The sequence below is a fragment of the Xiphophorus couchianus genome, chromosome 20, assembly GCF_001444195.1.
Source record: "Xiphophorus couchianus chromosome 20, X_couchianus-1.0, whole genome shotgun sequence".
Lineage (NCBI taxonomy): Eukaryota > Metazoa > Chordata > Actinopteri > Cyprinodontiformes > Poeciliidae > Xiphophorus > Xiphophorus couchianus.
In genome coordinates this window covers 14,488,458-14,507,878 of record NC_040247.1, presented here as the reverse complement: position 1 = coordinate 14,507,878, position 19,421 = coordinate 14,488,458, and the positions used below count along the sequence as shown (strand labels likewise).

Sequence of the window (19,421 nt, the reverse complement as noted above, 5' to 3'; positions counted from 1 at the left end):
AACATTGTGTGCCCAAAGAATGAGATCAGCTGACTACCTGAATATACTGAATGACCAGGTTATTCCATCAATGGATTTTGTCTTCCCAAATGGAACGGGCATATTCCAAGCTGACAATGCCAGGATTCATTGGGCTCACATTGTGAAAGAGTGGTTCAGGGAGCATGAGACATCTTTTTCACACATGGATTGGCCACCAGAGTCCAGACCTTAACCCCATTGAGAATCTTTGGGATGTGCTGGAGAAGGCTTTGCGCAGTGGTCAGACTCTCCCATCATCAATACAAGATCTTGGTGAAAGATTAATGCAACACTGGATGGAAATAAATCTTGTGACACTGCAGAAGCTTATTGAAACAATGCCACAGCGAATGCGGGCTGTAATCAAAGCTAAAGGCGGTCCAACAAAATATTAGAGTGAGACCATTTTTTGGTGACGACTTTTTTTTTGGCCAGGCAGTGTATTTTCTTGACTATAAGAGCAATGAGTATCTAGCTTCTTGCCGTTTCCTGACCAACAAACTTTTCTTAGTTGACATGTTCTCTACTCTTTCCCACTTTAAAGAGAAATTAGCTTATGTGTCATTTTCTAATTTGTGACATCTTAAAATGGAAAATAATTCATTTCTAATTACTTGAGATGTAATATTTGGGTTTAAAAGGTGCTGACTGTATGTTTTCAGAACCACACTTCAATCAAGAAAAATAAACTAACCTACATAATTCTTTAAACTTTTCATTATGCTCTAAAACTTAGAAACAACATGAAGTATAAAACTGAGTACAGCTGTGGATTTATTATTAGAGTATAAATTAGTTAAAGACAATAGACAATGCCTGGATAGAAAGATTTTATTTTTTTATTTCCTTCATTTAACCAGGTAAACCCCGTTGAGATCTAGATCTCATTTTCAAGAGGGCCCTGGGCAGAAGTCTGCAATGCACAACAACCTGGTTACAATAAAGATCATAGAGCAATATGACCAGTTGAAACAGTCAAACAATATTTAACAATTTTTGAATCACACCATTGCTTATATTAGAGAATAAACATTTTTAAATCACTTTAAAATTGTTTTGATGGATAGACAACCTAGTGTGCCAGCAGTACCTGATTGCACATTTTCATATAGAGACTTATACAACAATTTACAGAATGTATGGAGTCTGGATTGTTTGGATGCTACAGGTGGTCATTTGGAAGTTAGCTTATTTTTGTCCAGTACCAGAGATTCAGCTTCCTGTTGTTTCAAATAAAAAAATTATTTAAGTGCTTAGCTAGCTATGTTGCTGCTGGCTCTAATGTTTAGTTTAATATTGCTATGGTGACAACTGGGAGTCTTCTCGGTTTAGTTTTGGTGTAACTTTTTTAAAGTTGGGCTACATGCTGTTACTTTGCTCACTTGGTTATGCCCATAAACAGCGTGTGCTTAGGTATAAAAGAGTATGTATTTGTTTAGTACACCTGTGGATACAAAACCAACAGGCTATACTGAATATTTTCAGTATGCACCATTACAACCTTCTAATTAGTTATTTTTTAGAAATCTGATCAACTTAAAAAAGTATAAATATAATTTTTTTTCAGTTACATTAATTTTAAAGAGACAAATACCAATCAATATGTGTGCTTTCTGCAATTACCTTAGTCAATTATTTCTTAAAGTTGGATTTCTTCTGCTGTACAAAATAAATATTCTAAAGTAAATATTTTTTGTATAATATTTAGCAAGTTTATTCTACTGCATTTTGAGGGTTTTCACAGACTTTTACCTGGGGGCCTAGTTGTAAATACCAATATGACTTAGTGGCCTAATGTGAACAGAGACTGACAATATTCATCAATGTCCAGAAAACGTGATTAGGGTCTGTAGGAAACACTCTACAGAAGAAATTTGCATTATTGTGCAGATGGAAGATCCACGCTTATTTTACTTCCGCACTACAAAGTGCTTTTCCACCAATATTTCTGTTAAACTCAAGATATGAGAACATGAGAGCTGAGATGGCAATGAATGTTGGTCATTTCCTTTTTTTAGACTACAGCAGTTCCTTCAGTGTAACACAATAAACATTGATTTTGCATTTCTTTGATTCCTCTGAAGAAGACCTTCCCCTCACAGACATGCACTAATCTGAGTTTGTTTGCAACAAAGAGCAGGCAGTCCTCCTGAATCCTTACTGCAGAACACTAGTCAGTACAATTTGCAAATTGTTTAATTTTAATTTCCCATGCAGTACAAGCTGTAGAGCAAAATGATGCACAGCATTTACCCTGGAGGGGGGAGAAGGTGCTGGAAACAATTCGCTCTTTGATTTCTCATAAATATCAGACCTTGAAGAAATGATCAAAGGTTTTTTTCATGACACAAAGGTTACAGTTGCAGGCTTGTCCTGAATGACCAGCCGAGGGCAGAACCAATCTTCTTTTGACTAAGGTTGAGCACAGCTGATATGAGGAATCAGATGTAATTTTACCAATGACTAAAAAACTACTGAGACTCATTCAACCAAACTCTGCTTCATATCAAAACACGGCCACGTGTGCTTCAACTTGAAGCAGCTGCTCAGTGTTTTCAATGTATCACTTAGAAAGTCCTTGAGCAACATGATCTGACTGCTTATCTCATAATAACTCAATGAATCATGAGCTAAACTCTGCAACTACCAACTAACCTTTGTTTCTTTCCTGCCTCTCCTGTACATTACAAAATGTTAGGTACACTGTCTTTCATAAATAAAAATATGCTTGTCACATGAGCGCCTTATTCCATGTCTGGTTATTATCACATTTCTGCAAGTACTGACATTATTTGCATAAAAAATATATACATGTGTGCATTTTCAGTTCTGTTTCAATGTGCATAGCAGTTCTGCAGTATGGAAGAGATATATTGAGATTAATTTTATAAAAGCAGGCTGATGGAGATTTGATATAGCCATTACTCGAAATACAGATAATGATTTTCATATTATGTTTTGATGAGATGGTAATTAAGATGGCTAATAGCTGCACATCCACACAGTCGAGATAAGTTCTTCAATAATGATAATAGAGAGTGAACACTTCTGGTTATACATCACAAATGATCCAGGATTCCTTTTACACCGAGAGAACATTTAAAGATGCTTGTAGACAATGATAACATTAACAATAGGTCATTCAGAACAACAAACCTGCTGTAAGTCACGTGTTTTTACCTTTCCTTCCTTTAGTTACATTGAACTACTAGTGAATGTAGAGTGAATAAAAACGTTTATGCACTCCTTTTAAAATGTAATGTTTTGTTATGTAAAATAAATTAATTCAAGACTTTTCCTACTTTTAATGTGACACCGATTCAGTCAGTAAATTGAAAACAAACTAATTTATTGGTGTAAAAGTATGAAAAAAACAATAACTAAAACTCACTTTGGGTGTGGTGATTTTTGGTTAAAATTTTAAGCTTGGTAGCATTCTTCAACAAAACTTTGGGAGATTTTAGACAGGCCTGGTTGTTTCCTTTGAAAAAAAGTTGCTTCATGTTATGTCATAGTCAGTGTCTGATTTTTATTCTGTCTTGGTTTTGTGTATGGATTATTACACAATTTTTTGTGTTGTGTTTCTTTGTTCTTTCTTGTGTTATGCTCTTTTTGTGTCTAATTTCAATCTTTAATTTCTGGTTTAGTTTCATTATCTTCCATCTTATTTAGTTCTCCTTCCCTTAGTTTTCCCTGCTCAGGTTCTTCCCCAGCTCTTTTGCATTCTCCCGATTAGTCAGCAGGAACAGGCAGCTGAAATTCACTCCTATGAGAGTTCATGAGATTGTCTGTGATTGATTGCAGTTGTGACTTCAAGAAGACTGAAATCGAATCAGAGTGCTTCAAAAAATAAAAAGGTTGTGCACACTTAGGCTGTTGCAGCTTTTTATTTTTACATTCTTTCCTTTAACAACTTTACTTCTTCTGCATTTGAACTGTACAGCATATGCCACAGTTAAAATTTCATGCATAATTTATCTTGGTCTAATTTTTTATACCTAATATCTGCTAATTATCTGCTGATTAAAAAGTTCTTAAAACTATACATATTGAGTATCTGTACAGAAAAATTTTAGTTTTCTGCTGGGCAACAAGATTTCTACCTACTGACTGTAAGGAAGTGACATGTTTTGTAGATGAAGAAAGAAAAGAATCACCAATCATATGTTAGGAATTTGACTTAAGCATTTTCTAAATCTGGATAAGTATAGAAAAAAAGAACATTTAAAATGAAAAGAAAGATCATAGTTTTCCATCCATCCATGCAACACTGAGTAAATGTATATTCCCACTATCCTACTTAGAAAGTAACAATTAAATGGCACATTCAGAAAAACAGAACTCTTTTTATTTTTATTTTTTTGCTCAGCTTAGAACAGCAGCCACCTATCTTCACCTCGTTATTTGAGTAACTTTAAACTCCTAGCAGTGTACAGCCACATAAAAGACTGTTATTTGGAATGGAGGGATTTTATATAATGACTCTTTGCAGTGTTTTAATACCTGGCTTCATTAAACAAGTTTAAGAGTGGACCACACCGCTGATACCTTTGTAGCACCATGTTTCTGATGTGTTACAATCCAATTTCAGATCAGACATTTCCAAGACGAGCATTATAAATTCAGAGCATGCAACAGAACTCACAACATCAAATATAAGGCAGGTGAGTGTGTTTTTAAAGGCAGGGAGGATGTGTCTCTGAAAGCAGCAAAGCTTAGTTTGATTTAGTGGGGAAAAAAAACCCATACAACTGTAAATAACTAACATGGAAATTTAACACAGTGATATCAGTAAAAACCATATTGAAAGTTATTGCATTTGATTTACCTTCTTCGCAGGAGGATTGAACTGGAAATTACATCCTTTCATCCCCACACTTTAAAAAAAACAGGATGGCTGCAGGCTCTTTTTTTACATTCACAGAAATATGTACACAGTCAAATATGAAACGCATAATCCTTCAAAAGTTAAATGATTAAGTACTAAAGCTGATTTTTTCATCTGTTCTGAAGCATTGTATCTCACTAAGTGTAGAAAAGCTGCATGTAGTCTTCAAATGGTTACTGAGTAAGCAGTCTGAGACTCTCTTTGCAGACTGTCTAATGAGTCTGAGGGCAATGCCAAAATGTTGCAGCAAGTCTGTTGATGAATATCCAGAGATCAGTGGTAGGATGAAGACACCCATCCAAAAACTAAATGTGAATGCAAGTAAATGTGGAAAAGTAGACAAATTGGTTTTATTACTGTTCTGCTATGCTACTTGTGTGGACCTTTTTCTGTTATATTCTGTAGGTGCATTTCAGCAAATTAGAATTTTATGAAAAATAAATTTAGTTTAGTAATTCGGTCAATTTAATTTTACTATATGAACTTGTCACATTCAGTTGTTTATTAAGTGTTATCAGGGTTTTACTACATATACATTCATTCTTTGTGTTCAGTTTTAAGTTAATTTCTGGTGTTTTGCTCTTTGTGCTTTTTGATTTATTTCTCTTAGATCAGTGTCTTTCAACCCTGGTTTGTAGTTAATTATCTGCCTTCCTTCAGTCTCTCCATTTTTTCTTCTCAACAGCTTTTCAAAATTCCCCTGATTAATGATCACCTGAATCTCTACATACGAGTTTAAGTTTTTGAATTAGCTAACAGAACTATATTACCTTTTCGATGGTATCCTAATTTATTGACATGCTGTTGGATTAAAAATAACATCTTGAACTTACTTTTTAACAGTACTTTCCAAACAACATGAAACATGTGATTTATATACAATTAATTGTATATTCAGATACAAATATTTGTTTGTTCAAATTACCCATTGAATTCAATCTCATTATTTAGCATCCAGTTTCTAATGTTTTCTTATTTACTTTATTGTCTTCAAACATGCCAGCTACTTTACAACTACTATAACTAATTGTCATTAGGTTTTAGAGTAATACAAACCTAAACTTTCAAGGGGAACAGTAGATCCAGTAAAAACGTCAAAAGTAATCCCAGAATCCAGATTCACCGAAAAGACCAAACTGGACTAACTTACAAAAATGTAATATGTTTTGTTCTCTTGTTTCTGTTTGTGCATATTTGTCAGTCAACATTTAAATGATTAAGTACTAAAGCTGATTAAGTACTAAAGCTTGTATTAGAATCAAGTCAGAAGGCTTACATCGGTCATATGTTCAGCTCACACCCAACATTCAGTTCAAAATTACCTTCGCTGCAACGGATGAGCTCGGCTTTTCCAGCAGATCCCACAGCTTCTTCCGTTTTTCTGCACAGCAGGTGTTGTCAAATTCCTCTCCGTCTCTGTCTTTTAAATTGTCAGCCTCTCTCTTCAGCTCCTCGTTCATCTGCTCCTTCTTCTGGTGGTACCTCGCCTGGCAGCAGGACTCCAGATAGATCTCATCAATGCCCCAGTAATCGAGCTCTTGGCTGAAGGACAGGGCACACATCTCCTCCATCATGTGCAGCTTGCCCGTGCGGTAGAAGTTCAGGATGGACGTGAAAGCCCCTGGGTGTCGGTCAAAAAAGTATTCGTTCTCCTCCAGGTTGTAGTCATCGCACACCTCCATCAGAGAATCATGGGAGTTGCAGTCTCTCAGTTTCCCTAAACGAGTCCGAGGCAGCCGGTCCAACGTTCGCCACAGGACCTCATGTGGGAGACCCCCAACATTCAGCCGGACTCGGCGGTAACACGACTTGCTGCGGATGATGTCCACTGGCTCAGGTGGCAGGGACGATGTCGACCGAGAGCCAGCTTTGTTTAGATCCAAGGATTTTTCCATGATGACTTTGAGTTGAGGAAGCATGCAAACATCCAGAACTATGGACTATTGTTGATATTCTTTTCTTTCATTGTGGTCTCTAAAAACAAATCATGGAAGCAAAAATTATTTACTAGTTTTTAGTGATTTGGGTACAATTTCAGTATTGCATAATGATTTAATCTTTGGAGTAGCATGGTTAAAAATAAGGGTTGTAACTTTGACACTGCTGGGTAAATCTTTAAATATCCCTCATGTAAAATGCTAAATAGTCCCTTAAGAATCCTAAATAATGATTATATAAAGTGTAAAAATATGTTATAAATTGAAAGAACGAAGCAAATATACCTGAAGAATTAATAGTATCCTTAAGGAGACTATACCATAAAACTCTGTAGAAGAGAATTCAAGAGAAGAAAAATGATGAACAGTATGTTGTTCATATGTTAAGCTTCTTCACCAAACTTTTCTTCTGTAGGATCAGACTACTTCGACTCAACTTAAAACAGCCCATCATGAATAAACTAAAAAGGCTTTTGTGAGCAGATGGGAATTACTGAGATGACTCACCCATATTAGCAATGCAAGAAACAGAGCCCTGGCTTAGTTTGTGTTGTCAAATTCTCTACCAGCCATTAAAAAGAAACCTGATGAATTATATATATTGACAAAAATCACCAGCCCCTAAACTCCAAGGTTACAATAACTAGACAGAAATTACAACAATTTGGTATACGTTTTTCTATAAATGTTTTCTGATATCATGTTATATAAAATCTAGCATTTTACTTAATTTTTTTTTTCTGAAGCAGTAATAAACACGTCAACACATGGGATTGTAGAGATGACTCATGCCTTAAACCAGCCTGCAGAGTTAAATGTCTAGCTTGGTGATTAAAAAAGGAAATTTTGGCACTTGGATAAAAAAAATAAATACCCCCATGTTTTATAGTATTAAAAATATGTTGAAACTAAACTTAATTTGCATTAAGTTTGCAAAGGTAATTTGGTATTGACCTGAATATTAGACACAAATATTTGAAGACCAAAATAAAACATTTTGCATGCATACAGTGTATGCACTGTGGTTCGAGATTTCTTCGTTTAATTTATTCGTTTGCATGTTGCAGTTTTTGCTCTCTGCTCCAATGACGCCCATGCAGTGCTGTGGGTGGGACGCAGGGATGCTACAGCGCAATGTGAGCGCTGTCCAGCCCAGAGGTGCTGAAACACCGGGGAAGCGCTGTTTTCTCCCAGCGTGCGGCCACCTTCTCCAGGGAGAGGAGGAGGGATGACCCAAAAGGAAGCACTTCTTTCTGAGTCTAGCATGCCCTGATATATATATATATATATATATATTTTTTGTGACTGTAGACGTGGCACCAGCAAACCCAATCCACACCGCTGTTTACAGTGTTTATGAGAGCCCGGCAACAGACCAGGCATATAGATTAGATCTTTAATCACTGTCATGCAAAGTTTATTTTACTCTTCCCAAACCCGACAACGAGTGACAACTGTGTCAAGTACAAAGTAAAAATATAACCACATTCAAAATTAAAATTAAGACAGAAGCTGAATATATTGGACGCCTTGGGAACATGCTGTAACAGACTGGGCTAAACATGAGAAAAACAATTATTTTAGCCCTCCTGTTCCACTAGAGTCCAGGCTTCAATAAAGCAGGTAAACATTACACGAACACCACTCCCTCTTGTGCAAACGCTGCTGTTCTGCGTAGCTACAGGGAGGATGTAAATAAGCTGGACTGGAACCATTTAACAAAGTGCAAAGTCTTTCTCATATTTTTCAGAAGCTGAATGCTCCATGTTGCTGCAGCTGGTATGCAGAGAGCTCACACACTAAAAAGCTATCACAACTGACAGGTTTTAAAGTCCAGAGATGCGTAAGAGCTTAAAAAAAACACCATGATGGGTTGTAGTCATACTGCACTGAATCAAACCAGCACGTACCAGCTCTGTGATCAATCAATCCGCAGCCATAAACGAAGATGAAGCAGAGGCGTTTAAAAAAAAAAGGGAAAAAAAAGCAGAAGGCGTCGATATTGGTTTACAATTGCCGGGGTTTAACCCATCTCTCCCTCCACTGTCTCCGACATGGCAGAGACAGATCCTCAGCACGACCCGAACCGCCAACCCGCGGGCTTCCCGCTCCGCATGTCTCACCGCGCTGTTTGAGCCCGGATATCAACAAGTACGCCGACAGACAGCCCCCTTCGGACGGACTACCTGTGTTCCCAGTCAGCTGTGCGAGGAGGCGCCGCATCTCTGTGAAGGTGGATTCATGGCAGCTCCAAACTCCCCTCCACATCTGTTTAACTCTTCCTGCACCGAGTCCTCAATCACTGTAAACACACTGCTGTGGGCTTCAAGGCTGAGACTCCAATGGGTATTTTCCAGTTTTTTTTCTGCTTTTATTTTATTTATTTATATATATATTTTTTTAGTGTTCCAGATCATCACGCAAAATTTAAGATGAAACAGAAATAAATAGAGTACATTTTAAAAAACGTTTTCAAACCAACCTGATTTTTCTTTTTAAGAAATTGCCTCCTCTAGATAATAAACCCATTCTGGCAGTCTTGGGGACCAACAAATGTCATCAAGATTTCGCTACTGGTAAGATCTTTTACATCAATGTGAAGAAGTTCTCCTCTTTGCATAAAGGTTTTAATTCAGTCACACTGAAGAGTTTCCAAGTATGAATGGCCTTGGAACCAACTCTAAAACTTTTTTTTGTTAAGTCATTCAGAGGTGGATTTGCTGTGTTGCATATCATTGTCCTGCTGCTTGACTCTGAAGTTGCACCCCGACAGTCATGCATTCTCCTTCAGGATTTTCTGGCAAATAACAGCACTTAGGATTCCAATAAGTCGTGAAGCAGAAACTCAGTGAGAGACCATCACACACCCATCACAATTAGTTTTATTTTGTAACCAGGCTGCTGTGCATTGCAGACTTCTGCCCAGGTCCCTCTTGAAAATGAGATCTAGATCTCAACGGGGTTTACCTGGTTAAATAAAGAAAAAAAAAACACTTGTTCTTTTTCTGAAATACTGTGTTGTACTGTTTGAGGTAACAACAAACACAACTTCCAAACTGTTTCACTTTGGTTTCCTCACTTCCCATGTAACACATGTCTTAATTTCACCAAAAATACTCCTTTATATTATTTTCTTTTATGCTTTAATCTCCTGCCTTTACATTTCATTACATTTATGGGGTTCTGAGTAAGTGTGCATGAATGGATATTTGAGATGTACTGCAAAGTTGTCCATCTCAAGATCACTCACTGATCTTTGGAAATGAGTCAACCGTACCTTGGAATTTAAATCAAATAGACATATAATAAAGGACAAATGGATGTAGTTGGTTGCAATGGTGCAGTTTATTTGCATATGGAAGTCTAGTTTTTGAGATCCCAGTCAGAAAACTACAGGACCACCAGCATAGTAGTACATTGCATCACTACAACCAAGACAATTTTGCTATCTGATACGCATAAAACATATCCACTTGGGGCGTGACCTCATTCCAAGACCCGACTTCTGAGGCAAATACACCAAGTGCAAGATGAATTCAGCACAAATTGAAGAAGTTATTGTTGCAACCAATTTTATGCACTCAAGTTTTCATCCCATTGATTTTACTTACAACTCAGAGCTTATCTGCTTTGCTGTGTTGCTCACCAAGATAAAGCCACTATAAAAGCTACTGGTGTCAAGTCTTTAACTTAGAAAGTGCTAGAACAATGTTTCTGCATTTTTCTTAAAAAGTAACTCATAGGCTATGGCAAAGGCCTCAGGCATTGCTGCAGTGTTCTTCAATACCCCATTATCTGGTAATGGAGTATTTTGCCTTTCCATTGTTTATATATGCATCCTTATGTATTACAGCAAAGTTAACTCAATGGAGTCATCTGTCCACTGTTGCTATGTTTCTTTAGACGGAGGAGGGATTGCTGCTGTCAGTCACTCAATGGGTTTCCTTAGATAGAACGCTTTTTTTACCAATGAAACTATAATAAATTGAACATGATTGCCCTGTCTTAGAACGTAGATAAAATTATATTTTATGTATTTGGCATTGAATATGTCTGCATGACTGACATGAATGGGCTAGGATCTGTTTGTCTTCTAAATTGACCTTAATTTTGTGTAACTGCCTCTTAAAGGCGTGTGGGGGCGTGGGTGTGTGTGTGTTTGTGTGTGTGTGCGCTGAGGAGATATAAAAAACAAACCAGACTGAATTGAATCAATACATTAGAACACATTCACGATAGCTTTTTAAATCCACTTTTCAATGACACATTTATTAATTAGACAAAGGCAAGCTTATCTCAAAATATAGAACAATGCAAATAAAAACAACAGTCATTAAATAAAAGTAGCCTATCAAATGTAAACTAAATCCAAAGTTTTACTTACAAAAAATATATAAAAATCAACCCTAGAAAATATTCTTCACTGGAAATCACTGTGAACACTATATATATATATATATATATATACAGACAGATTGGATATTTTAAGACATAAATTACATTGTTTTGACAAAATGTGCTTGTGTGATATGAATTACTGTTGCATCTTACCTACAAGCAAAAAGTATAAAACAATTACAGAAGATCTGACACTCTGGAATATTCTGTTTCAGATGAGTTATAACCTGCTACTTAGCAAAAGGAAAACATAGGGTGACATGGCTTTCTATCATTAATTCCCAACATTTTTTAACACGCAAAAAACTTGAATACAATTTACTGGCAAGCTGACAAGGTATAAAAACTAAATAAATAGTGCAATGCTACATTCAACCAAAACAAAGTTTATAAAACAAGATATTGTGAAGCTTTCCAACACTTCACATTTCATGTTGCATCGTCTTGAGTCTGAATCTCACCCGCAGATCTCCATCTGGCTGGAGCATCCCGAAGCCAAAGCGACTGGGATTAACTGGTGGAAGTTTAGAGCTGGGGCTGCACAGCTCCAGATCAAAGTGGGTCAAAAACAGGAACACAAATCTGTAGGGAGAAAGTCAAGTATTGTGTGAGAATATAGCTGCATGACAAACCTTGTATGGACAACAAATTGCAGAGCAAATACTCTTTGATGCTGTTGATTACATGAAGTGGTCTTTAACCTTTGCCTGATATAAAAATTGTCTTCCACATGTCTGCTCTCCCTCTCTTTCATTAATTCCAGCTCATTATTGAGTAATAGCGATTACTAACATGAAAGCATGGCTGAAGCTACAATTTAAAAGATTATTCAAGTATGTTTTTGCTGGTTTGTTGCTTGGGATGAAATTCTTTGGTTACAAACATAATTTTTGACAAGATGCGCAGGGGATTACATTAAAAGGCTGTGGATTCACACTCACTGTTTAATGGATGTAACAGCAAACTCCTTTCCAACGCAGATGTTCTTCCCTGCGCCCCAAGGCATGGTGAAGTACTTCAGCTTTTTCTCATCCTTGTAGAATTCCTTCTTCACTGTTTTATCTTCATTTAGGAATCGATCATACTTGAACATCTGTCAAGGGAAAGGAGAATGAAACAGATGTGCACAAATTAGGAGATGCAAAAAAGCCCTGTTATCTGTTTCCTCTGCCATACGTTCTGTCAAAAATAGGTTTTACTTTTGTTATGATCGTTAACCACAGAAGACAAGCAGAATTAACAAAGATGGATTATCTTAGTTCACTGATTAGTTCACAAGTCAGTTTCTTGGTATTAATGTCCTGATATCACACCGTGCTGTGTAAAAGTACTGATAACGTTTTCACTTTTTGTCACATTATAGTCACAAACTTGTAGTTCATCACGATTTTATGTGATAAATTAAAACAAACTATCCATATTTTCGAAGCAGAAGGAAAATGAAACATTTTCAGCATTGTTTTTTGTTACAAATAATCTTCTGAAAAGTGGGGCATGCTTTTGTGTGCAACCCCCTTGAGTTTGCATATTGCAGGACTGATTACAGCAGCATTAATCTCCTTAATCATGCGTGATATAACAGCAAAACATGCTGTAAACTGTTGCATACCCAAATGAAGCTCCTTATCAGTATCGTCTGCATGTTAAGTACCTGTGGTTCTTCATGAATCTGTGGGTCCATTTGAGGGCTGAGGAAAGGAAACAGACACACCCTGTCCCCACGTCTGAGGTGGTACTCCTTTCCATTGGCCATCCGAAGGATCTTGTCTTTAACAACTTTTCTATTGATCATTACTGCGGCGGTGAGCCGTAAGGTCTCACTCAAAACGCTATCTGCAGAGCGGAAAGGACAGGAAAGTGGATGATGTCAGAGGGCTGTCATGACTGGTTAAATCAGTAAGAGCCTTCAGGCAGTATCCACAGAGGCACAATAATTTGTGATGATAAGAATATTTGAAAAAGGCCATTCTGATTTAATTAGTTCAAAGTTCAGATGCTTATTTCAAACAAGTGCAACAACTGTTGCGTCCATCCCAATTAGGTGATTAAAACCAGGGGTGGAAGAGCGCAATTAGATAGCATAAAAGGCAGCAAAGCAGCTGCTACGTACCAAACACAGGTGTGCTCTGTGATTCCAGCTGGTTCAAGGGGCGTCGCTGCAGGGAAGTATCCTGGAGAGAAGGAAGGCCTCTGATCTCTGACTTAACAGCCTCCATTGCCTCAGGGTGAGTGAGCAGGAAGCCGAGGACCCAGAAGGCAGCTGGTCCAGCATTGCACTAAAAGGAAAAAGAAAACACCAAAAAAAAACAGTTTTTAACTTTAACATGTAGTCCGTAAAACTACGCAGGAGATGGAATTAAAATATAATTCAATGTTTAGTGAAATATACCTATAACATGGCCTAAATGTTTTCTGCAGTGTTACTGTCTGAATATGACTGATGTGAGAAGAAGCCAGTAAATGAGTCCACACTTTGTAGAAACTGCTGTCAGATCCACAGAGACAGACACCTGAGCCTGTCAGACAGTAATTGCTGAGGGTTGAGGGAGCTGTTCTTTTTACCTCTGCACATCTCAGGTCAGCTCTCTACTGACAGCAGAGCAATTGCCCCAAAAGTGACAGGAGTTACAACACATTGTCTTTCTGCCCTCTCAATGTCTTTGAATAAAAAAAACTTTTAAAGTCTCAGAGGAGTCTGGGTATTAACAAAATATCAGATTGTCTTTTTAAGTACTACATGTCAGATGACATGAATGTAAGGTAAAATTAATTTTTTTACCTTATTACAAGAAGCCACAGTACATAGATTTTATAGGGCCCAAAACATAAGTTTCATGTTGCTGTGAGTTTATCAAAAAGTAAATAAGTCTTCAGCTAATCAGACCAGTCCCCTGTTTTAGATGAGTTTAGTAATTTAAATAGCTCAAACAAAAACGTGTATATCTATATTAGGTCATATGTTAGCACATATTAAAAGTCTTCATTTTTACAAGACACTGTTGAGTTTGTCTTAGTTGAACCAGTTCCATGTAATGATGCTAGAGTTACACATATTGAGGAGCCAGCCTGTTTCAATCCACCTGACCAGCTGCGACTCATCGGTCTGCTGTAAGTTGAGTTAAGCTGTGGATTTGGCAGAAGGATGTGATTTGTGTAACATCACGTCCCTGTGCTTCTATGGGCCTCTTGGCTATTTGGTAAACTCCCAATCAGCTGATTGTGCTGACTGATGTAGCTGGCAAGAAAAATAGATTGGCTGAGAAAACATCAACAACCTTAAAACAAATCTCCTCTGAAAATGTACACCTTTAATATACTGTACACTAATACAGCATTGTGTGGCATGGATGTGAACATTTTCAGATTGAATTATTTTAAACAGCCAAATAAAAAGTGAAAATAGTGATTAAGTTTGCCTAGCTACTTTCCATCTTTTTTAGCAATTTACTGTTTTTTCTCTAAACTCACAAATGAGAACTGTCTACAACAGGGAAAGACCCTATTACTCTAACTTTGCAGAACCTCATGGGTTCTGCAAACCCAGTTATTAATTTCTACAGTTGGGACTATACCTTTAAATTATTTTAAATGCCAAAGGAACTGATTTTTTCTTCTTTTTTTGACAAAAATAAAAGTCCATCTTGTTCCTCATGAACAGAAATACAAATTGGAAGTTTTGAACATTAGTTTTCTCTGTGAAAAGTTAAGTAATGTTTGGAAATCTTTGCTGAAGGGATCCAAACAAAGCAGCTGATTCCTTTGTACAGCTCTGCTCCAGTTCTTAATTTCTTGCCATTAAGTTAAGTTTACAAGAATATGACTCCAATAGTGTGTTTGGATCTGATTAATGTATTATCACAATCTATGTGATTTATCTCAATCGCAATAAAAATCACTTTTACATGTATTTCAGGTTTCAGACTAATGGGAATGGAAGACCATTCAAATCTACAGTGGATGTAGGTGGGTACTAGGTAAAGTTAAATGTTAGCATTATACTTTCACAAGACAAAAAAAAGGCATTATTATTACAAAAAGGAAAACCCCAATCCCTGCGGCACTTCTCACCATCCTAAAATCTAATCCCTCTGTTCTCGGCAGCGCTGCTCCAGTTTCATTGTAGCACGCAGATTGTGTCCCCCTAAACCACAGTTATCCATAATAAGGCACGAACGTATATGGAGTGGAAGTGTCAAAATTTACCCAGAAAAGCTGAGTCTCTGTTTCAGAGAGAACGGCAGGTTCACGAAGGGGTAAATTACTACAGATAAAGTGTTGCACCGATAAACAGCAAACACTATGAACGGCTCTCTTTCTCCCCCACCTGGCTGCTCTGGGGAATAACACCATGCGGCCATGAACTCGTCTAGGCTGATGAACAACTATTTAGTGTTCAAGCCTATATCAGTACCTCACACACTATATTCGTGTGTTACTATGTAAACACTGTTTCAACAACGCTTCATGGGCAGAGTCAGTTAATATTAATCTTAAATAAAAATGTTAATATTAAACAATGGTGTAGCTATGATATATTGGTACTGAAGAAAGGTCATGACTGAGAGTGTACGAGCCAGAAACTGAAGTAGACAAACGAGGAAGCATTTCAGCTATGACTGCATTCTTCTAATAAACTACTGTTTACACAAGTAATGGACTGAACCTTAAGACATATAAAAGGATGTGAAGACTGATCCGTAGGATCAAAACTTAAAAAGAAAAACAAAAGAAGTCCTCTTCAAGTAACAAGTTGAGGCAGGTTTGTCTGAGTAATCTGACAACAAGGAATCTGGCTCTTCTTAGATTTGCATGGTTAGAAGGGCAACCGTGTGTTTCAGTCACAGGATAGCACTGTTCAGCCTAAGAAGGGTGTGTGAGTCACTGTGTTTATCTTTTTTTATATATAGCTATATATATATATATATTTATATATATATATATAAATATATATATATATATATATAAAGAACTCTCACCTGGGTGTTCCACAGCTGCAGCAGCTGTGCTTTTTTCTGCATGTCTGCATCTACCCCCATTTCCTGCAGGAACTGAACATAGCTCTGTTGCCAGGAACCGTTCACATGACCTGGGGACAGCAGGTCCCACAGTCGGTCCTGGGATGTGGCGACCACTCTTTTTTCCTCTGTTATTGAAAATAGTTGGAGAAGTAGGTAAACAGGTTCATTTGCCATCAGGTAAGTGCAACTGACAAAGTGCTGTTCAAGAGCAGGAAACGGTGCCTTGCGAGATTTGTCACTGCAATCAGTGTATCTTATTGGGATTTTATGCAGCAGGAGTGGAAGGGGAATAATATATTGTTTTCAATGTTTTTCAAGTTGTGGAATGCACTTATGTATTCAGTGCCCTTGAGTCAATAATTGGTAGAGCCACCTTTTACTGCAGCTAGAGCCACAAATCCTTCAGGGTAGGGTTACATAATATATTGCAAATACATCACCAGATGAAGCAACAACAATATAACAATAGACTGTTTGAAACTATATTATTTTGGGCTAACATGTTCCAAGGAGCAGGAGTAAGAGCAGGCATACCTGGATTTCAAATCTTATGATAATATGCATTTTATATTGTAATGATGGTTAAAATGATTTTAAATTACTCACAGTTGGCTATAAATATATCCCGGCATTCAATCAGAATTTTGCAAAAGAAACAAAAAATAAAGAATGTAAATAATATAGATGGAATTATGAAATAAAACCAGCATGTTTTAATGTCCTCATCAAAGCAACTGTGGACAAATCATTCAACTAACCAAGATAACTATTCAAAACACATTAACAAATGTTGGCGTTTTTCAACAGCTTTCCTGTCCCTATCAAGCAAATTACCCTGATAGCATGACACTCCCACCATCGTGTTCAAGGTAGGTTTAGCAGTAATTGTGTTCATTGTGATGTACAGTGTTAGGTTTCGAAAGTTTTGCAGGACAAAAAGATACATTTTGCTTTAATATGATCAAAGCACTGTTTGCTGTGTCATACATGGCTTGTCAAAAATTCAAATGAGGCTTTGTAAATGTTTCTATCAACACTGACTTCCTTCATGCTACTAGTCCATAATGGCTCATTGAGTGTACAACTAACAGAGAGCCTGTAATCTTCTGAAGACAATTTGTTGTTCTATTTAATGGTTGTAACTGAGTAAAAAGGGCCATAAACACTTGTAGTCACTCTTACACAAAATTAAAAACCATGAATCATTTAACATTTGCTTGGGAGACCGGTTCCTTTTGGTCTCCCAAGCAAAGTCCCAGCAAAATACATTGAAGTTTGGGGCAATGTAACAAAATTATTTATGGAAAGGACTGTAAACAGATGTTTTAATCATGTCCAGAAACCTAAACCCATGGAACTACTGTGATTACAGTGACTGTAGGAAGAAGGGGTGGATGTCAGAAATGTGCTGTCATTTTCAGTGGAACTGCTTACCTCGTTTCAGTGAACCTCGAGCCAGTTTGGTGAGTAGATCGTCAAACTTGCGGAACTCCTCATAGACGGCATCAACATCATCCCTCCTCTCAAACAATGTAAGGTATCCAGCCCTGTCAGCAATTAGTCAAGTATAAACACACAGTTCCCATGTATCACTCTGCTACCGTATAAACAATTACATCATGAATGTCTTTTTATGTATTCTGTTACCTGAAAAGAAGACTGTAACAGAGCTCGAATAATCCATCCTCTCTCCATTCTGATGGGCTGCGGGATTCAAAACTTTTCAGCATCACGTTGGAAAGGTGAGCATTCATGGAGGCGTTGAGCTTCTGCTGATTGACACCGTGAAAATGTCTGAAAGAAACAATCTGAGAATTAGGTATTTCTGAAACCATTTTTGGGTGTTAGTTATTTTTGATTAACTTAAATCATCAAATCATTACTGTTCCATCCATTTTCTTTCAGAAGCAGGATAGTAGCCTGGGAGCTGCAGATTGAAGATCTTTTTTAAGAGCTGGCCTCTGCGATTGCTGAAGTCAAAGCTATTAGTGTCATCGTTCAAGACACCATCAAAGGAGTTTGGATCCAACAGCATGGTCACATAAATGCCAGCGACACGAACCTACAAGGACATGTTTGAGCACACATAAGTTTTTTTTACTGAATTCTTAATGTTTAAAGTTTTGACTTCTTTTCATATGAACTGCTTTTTAATGATTAATATTGTGGTATTTCAGTAATTATAGACACTTACAGTGAAGATGTCTCCATGTTTGTCTTTCATGCGTGACAAAAATTTTCCAGCATCCTTTAAAAACTCAAGAACATGGCCGAGCCACGGGATGAAGCCCTTATCAAGAGGAGGCTCATTTTTATTTCTGTCAAGTACGAGGAAATTCAAATTAGTGTACCATGGTTGTTTGCATATCTACATTTCGCAAGTCATAAATCTCACTGAACAGGTTTCAAGTTTACATAAAATCTTGGAAAAGGAAGTGCTCATGAATGATAAAAGAAAAATTAATAAAAGTGTTGAGTTTCAGTCTAACCCTGTGTTTGCAAATAAAACTGCTTGCTGCGAGTGTTTTTAATATATTCATAAATACAGAAAACAATATTAGATTTAAACAGCATCAGTGACCTCTTACAATGAAAGCTTACAGAATTTTTTTTTAAATCTATTTTGCCTTCAGATTAGAAGTGATGCTTGGTAAACCTTAAGAAAAAAAACCTTAAGGTTTACCTTTTTTTCTTAAGGTAAACCTTAAGAAAAAAAAAGGTAGAAAAGTAAACAAATAAAGTTTTACCTTCTGCGAGTGGTGTAAAGAAGTAGAAGTATAACCAGTCCATTAAGAAGCAAAAAGGCTGTTCCCAACATGTTTCGGTATGACCTGACTCTTGAGCTCCCCTGCAGATTCTAACCACATAACCACTGTCAACCTGCTTATAGCTCTGAGCCTGGCTTTGGTGTAATCACCACTTGTCGAAGGGGTGTGGAAAGGTGCGGCTGGTGACACAAAGTCTTGCACAACTATCTACAGTAGACAGTGTCTGACACCTAAAAAAACATACCCAGCCTTAATAAGCTGCTCTAAATAAAAGAATTATAAACAACACAGAATAGCAGGTTTGAGAACCTCTTCAAACAGTCTAGACCTAATTCTGCTTCACGGTGTTGAAGGAAAAGTCACATACCACAAATTTACATAGCTTACATAA

The 19,421-nt window shown here is 37.1% G+C and overlaps 2 protein-coding genes across 3 annotated transcripts in view; both read right to left on the bottom strand.

The window, feature by feature from the left end:
* The window catches only part of kcnb1 (potassium voltage-gated channel, Shab-related subfamily, member 1), a 42,202-nt gene extending 33,016 nt beyond the window's left edge, over nucleotides 1-9,186 (bottom strand). The window contains exons 1-2 of one of the 2 annotated variants that reach the window (XM_028003793.1): nucleotides 8,757-9,186; nucleotides 6,232-6,883 (exon numbers count right to left, since the gene is read on the bottom strand). In XM_028003793.1, the coding sequence (XP_027859594.1) occupies nucleotides 6,232-6,828 (597 nt within the window). In that variant the 5' untranslated portion in view covers nucleotides 6,829-6,883; nucleotides 8,757-9,186. The remainder of the gene's footprint in view (nucleotides 1-6,231; nucleotides 6,884-8,756) is intronic. The other variant, XM_028003794.1, reaches the window with a different exon arrangement.
* A 1,896-nt stretch (nucleotides 9,187-11,082) lies between these two features.
* Nucleotides 11,083-19,154, bottom strand: ptgis (prostaglandin I2 (prostacyclin) synthase). Its single transcript, XM_028003986.1, has 10 exons — nucleotides 19,010-19,154; nucleotides 18,457-18,580; nucleotides 18,146-18,324; nucleotides 17,910-18,056; nucleotides 17,697-17,809; nucleotides 16,221-16,387; nucleotides 13,355-13,520; nucleotides 12,896-13,077; nucleotides 12,186-12,337; nucleotides 11,083-11,826 (listed from the first exon to the last, which is right to left on the bottom strand). Exons 1-10 carry the CDS (start codon nucleotides 19,078-19,080, stop codon nucleotides 11,667-11,669), a joined length of 1,461 nt encoding a protein of 486 aa, XP_027859787.1. The 5' UTR covers nucleotides 19,081-19,154; the 3' UTR covers nucleotides 11,083-11,666.
* Nucleotides 19,155-19,421: the final 267 nt, after the last annotated feature.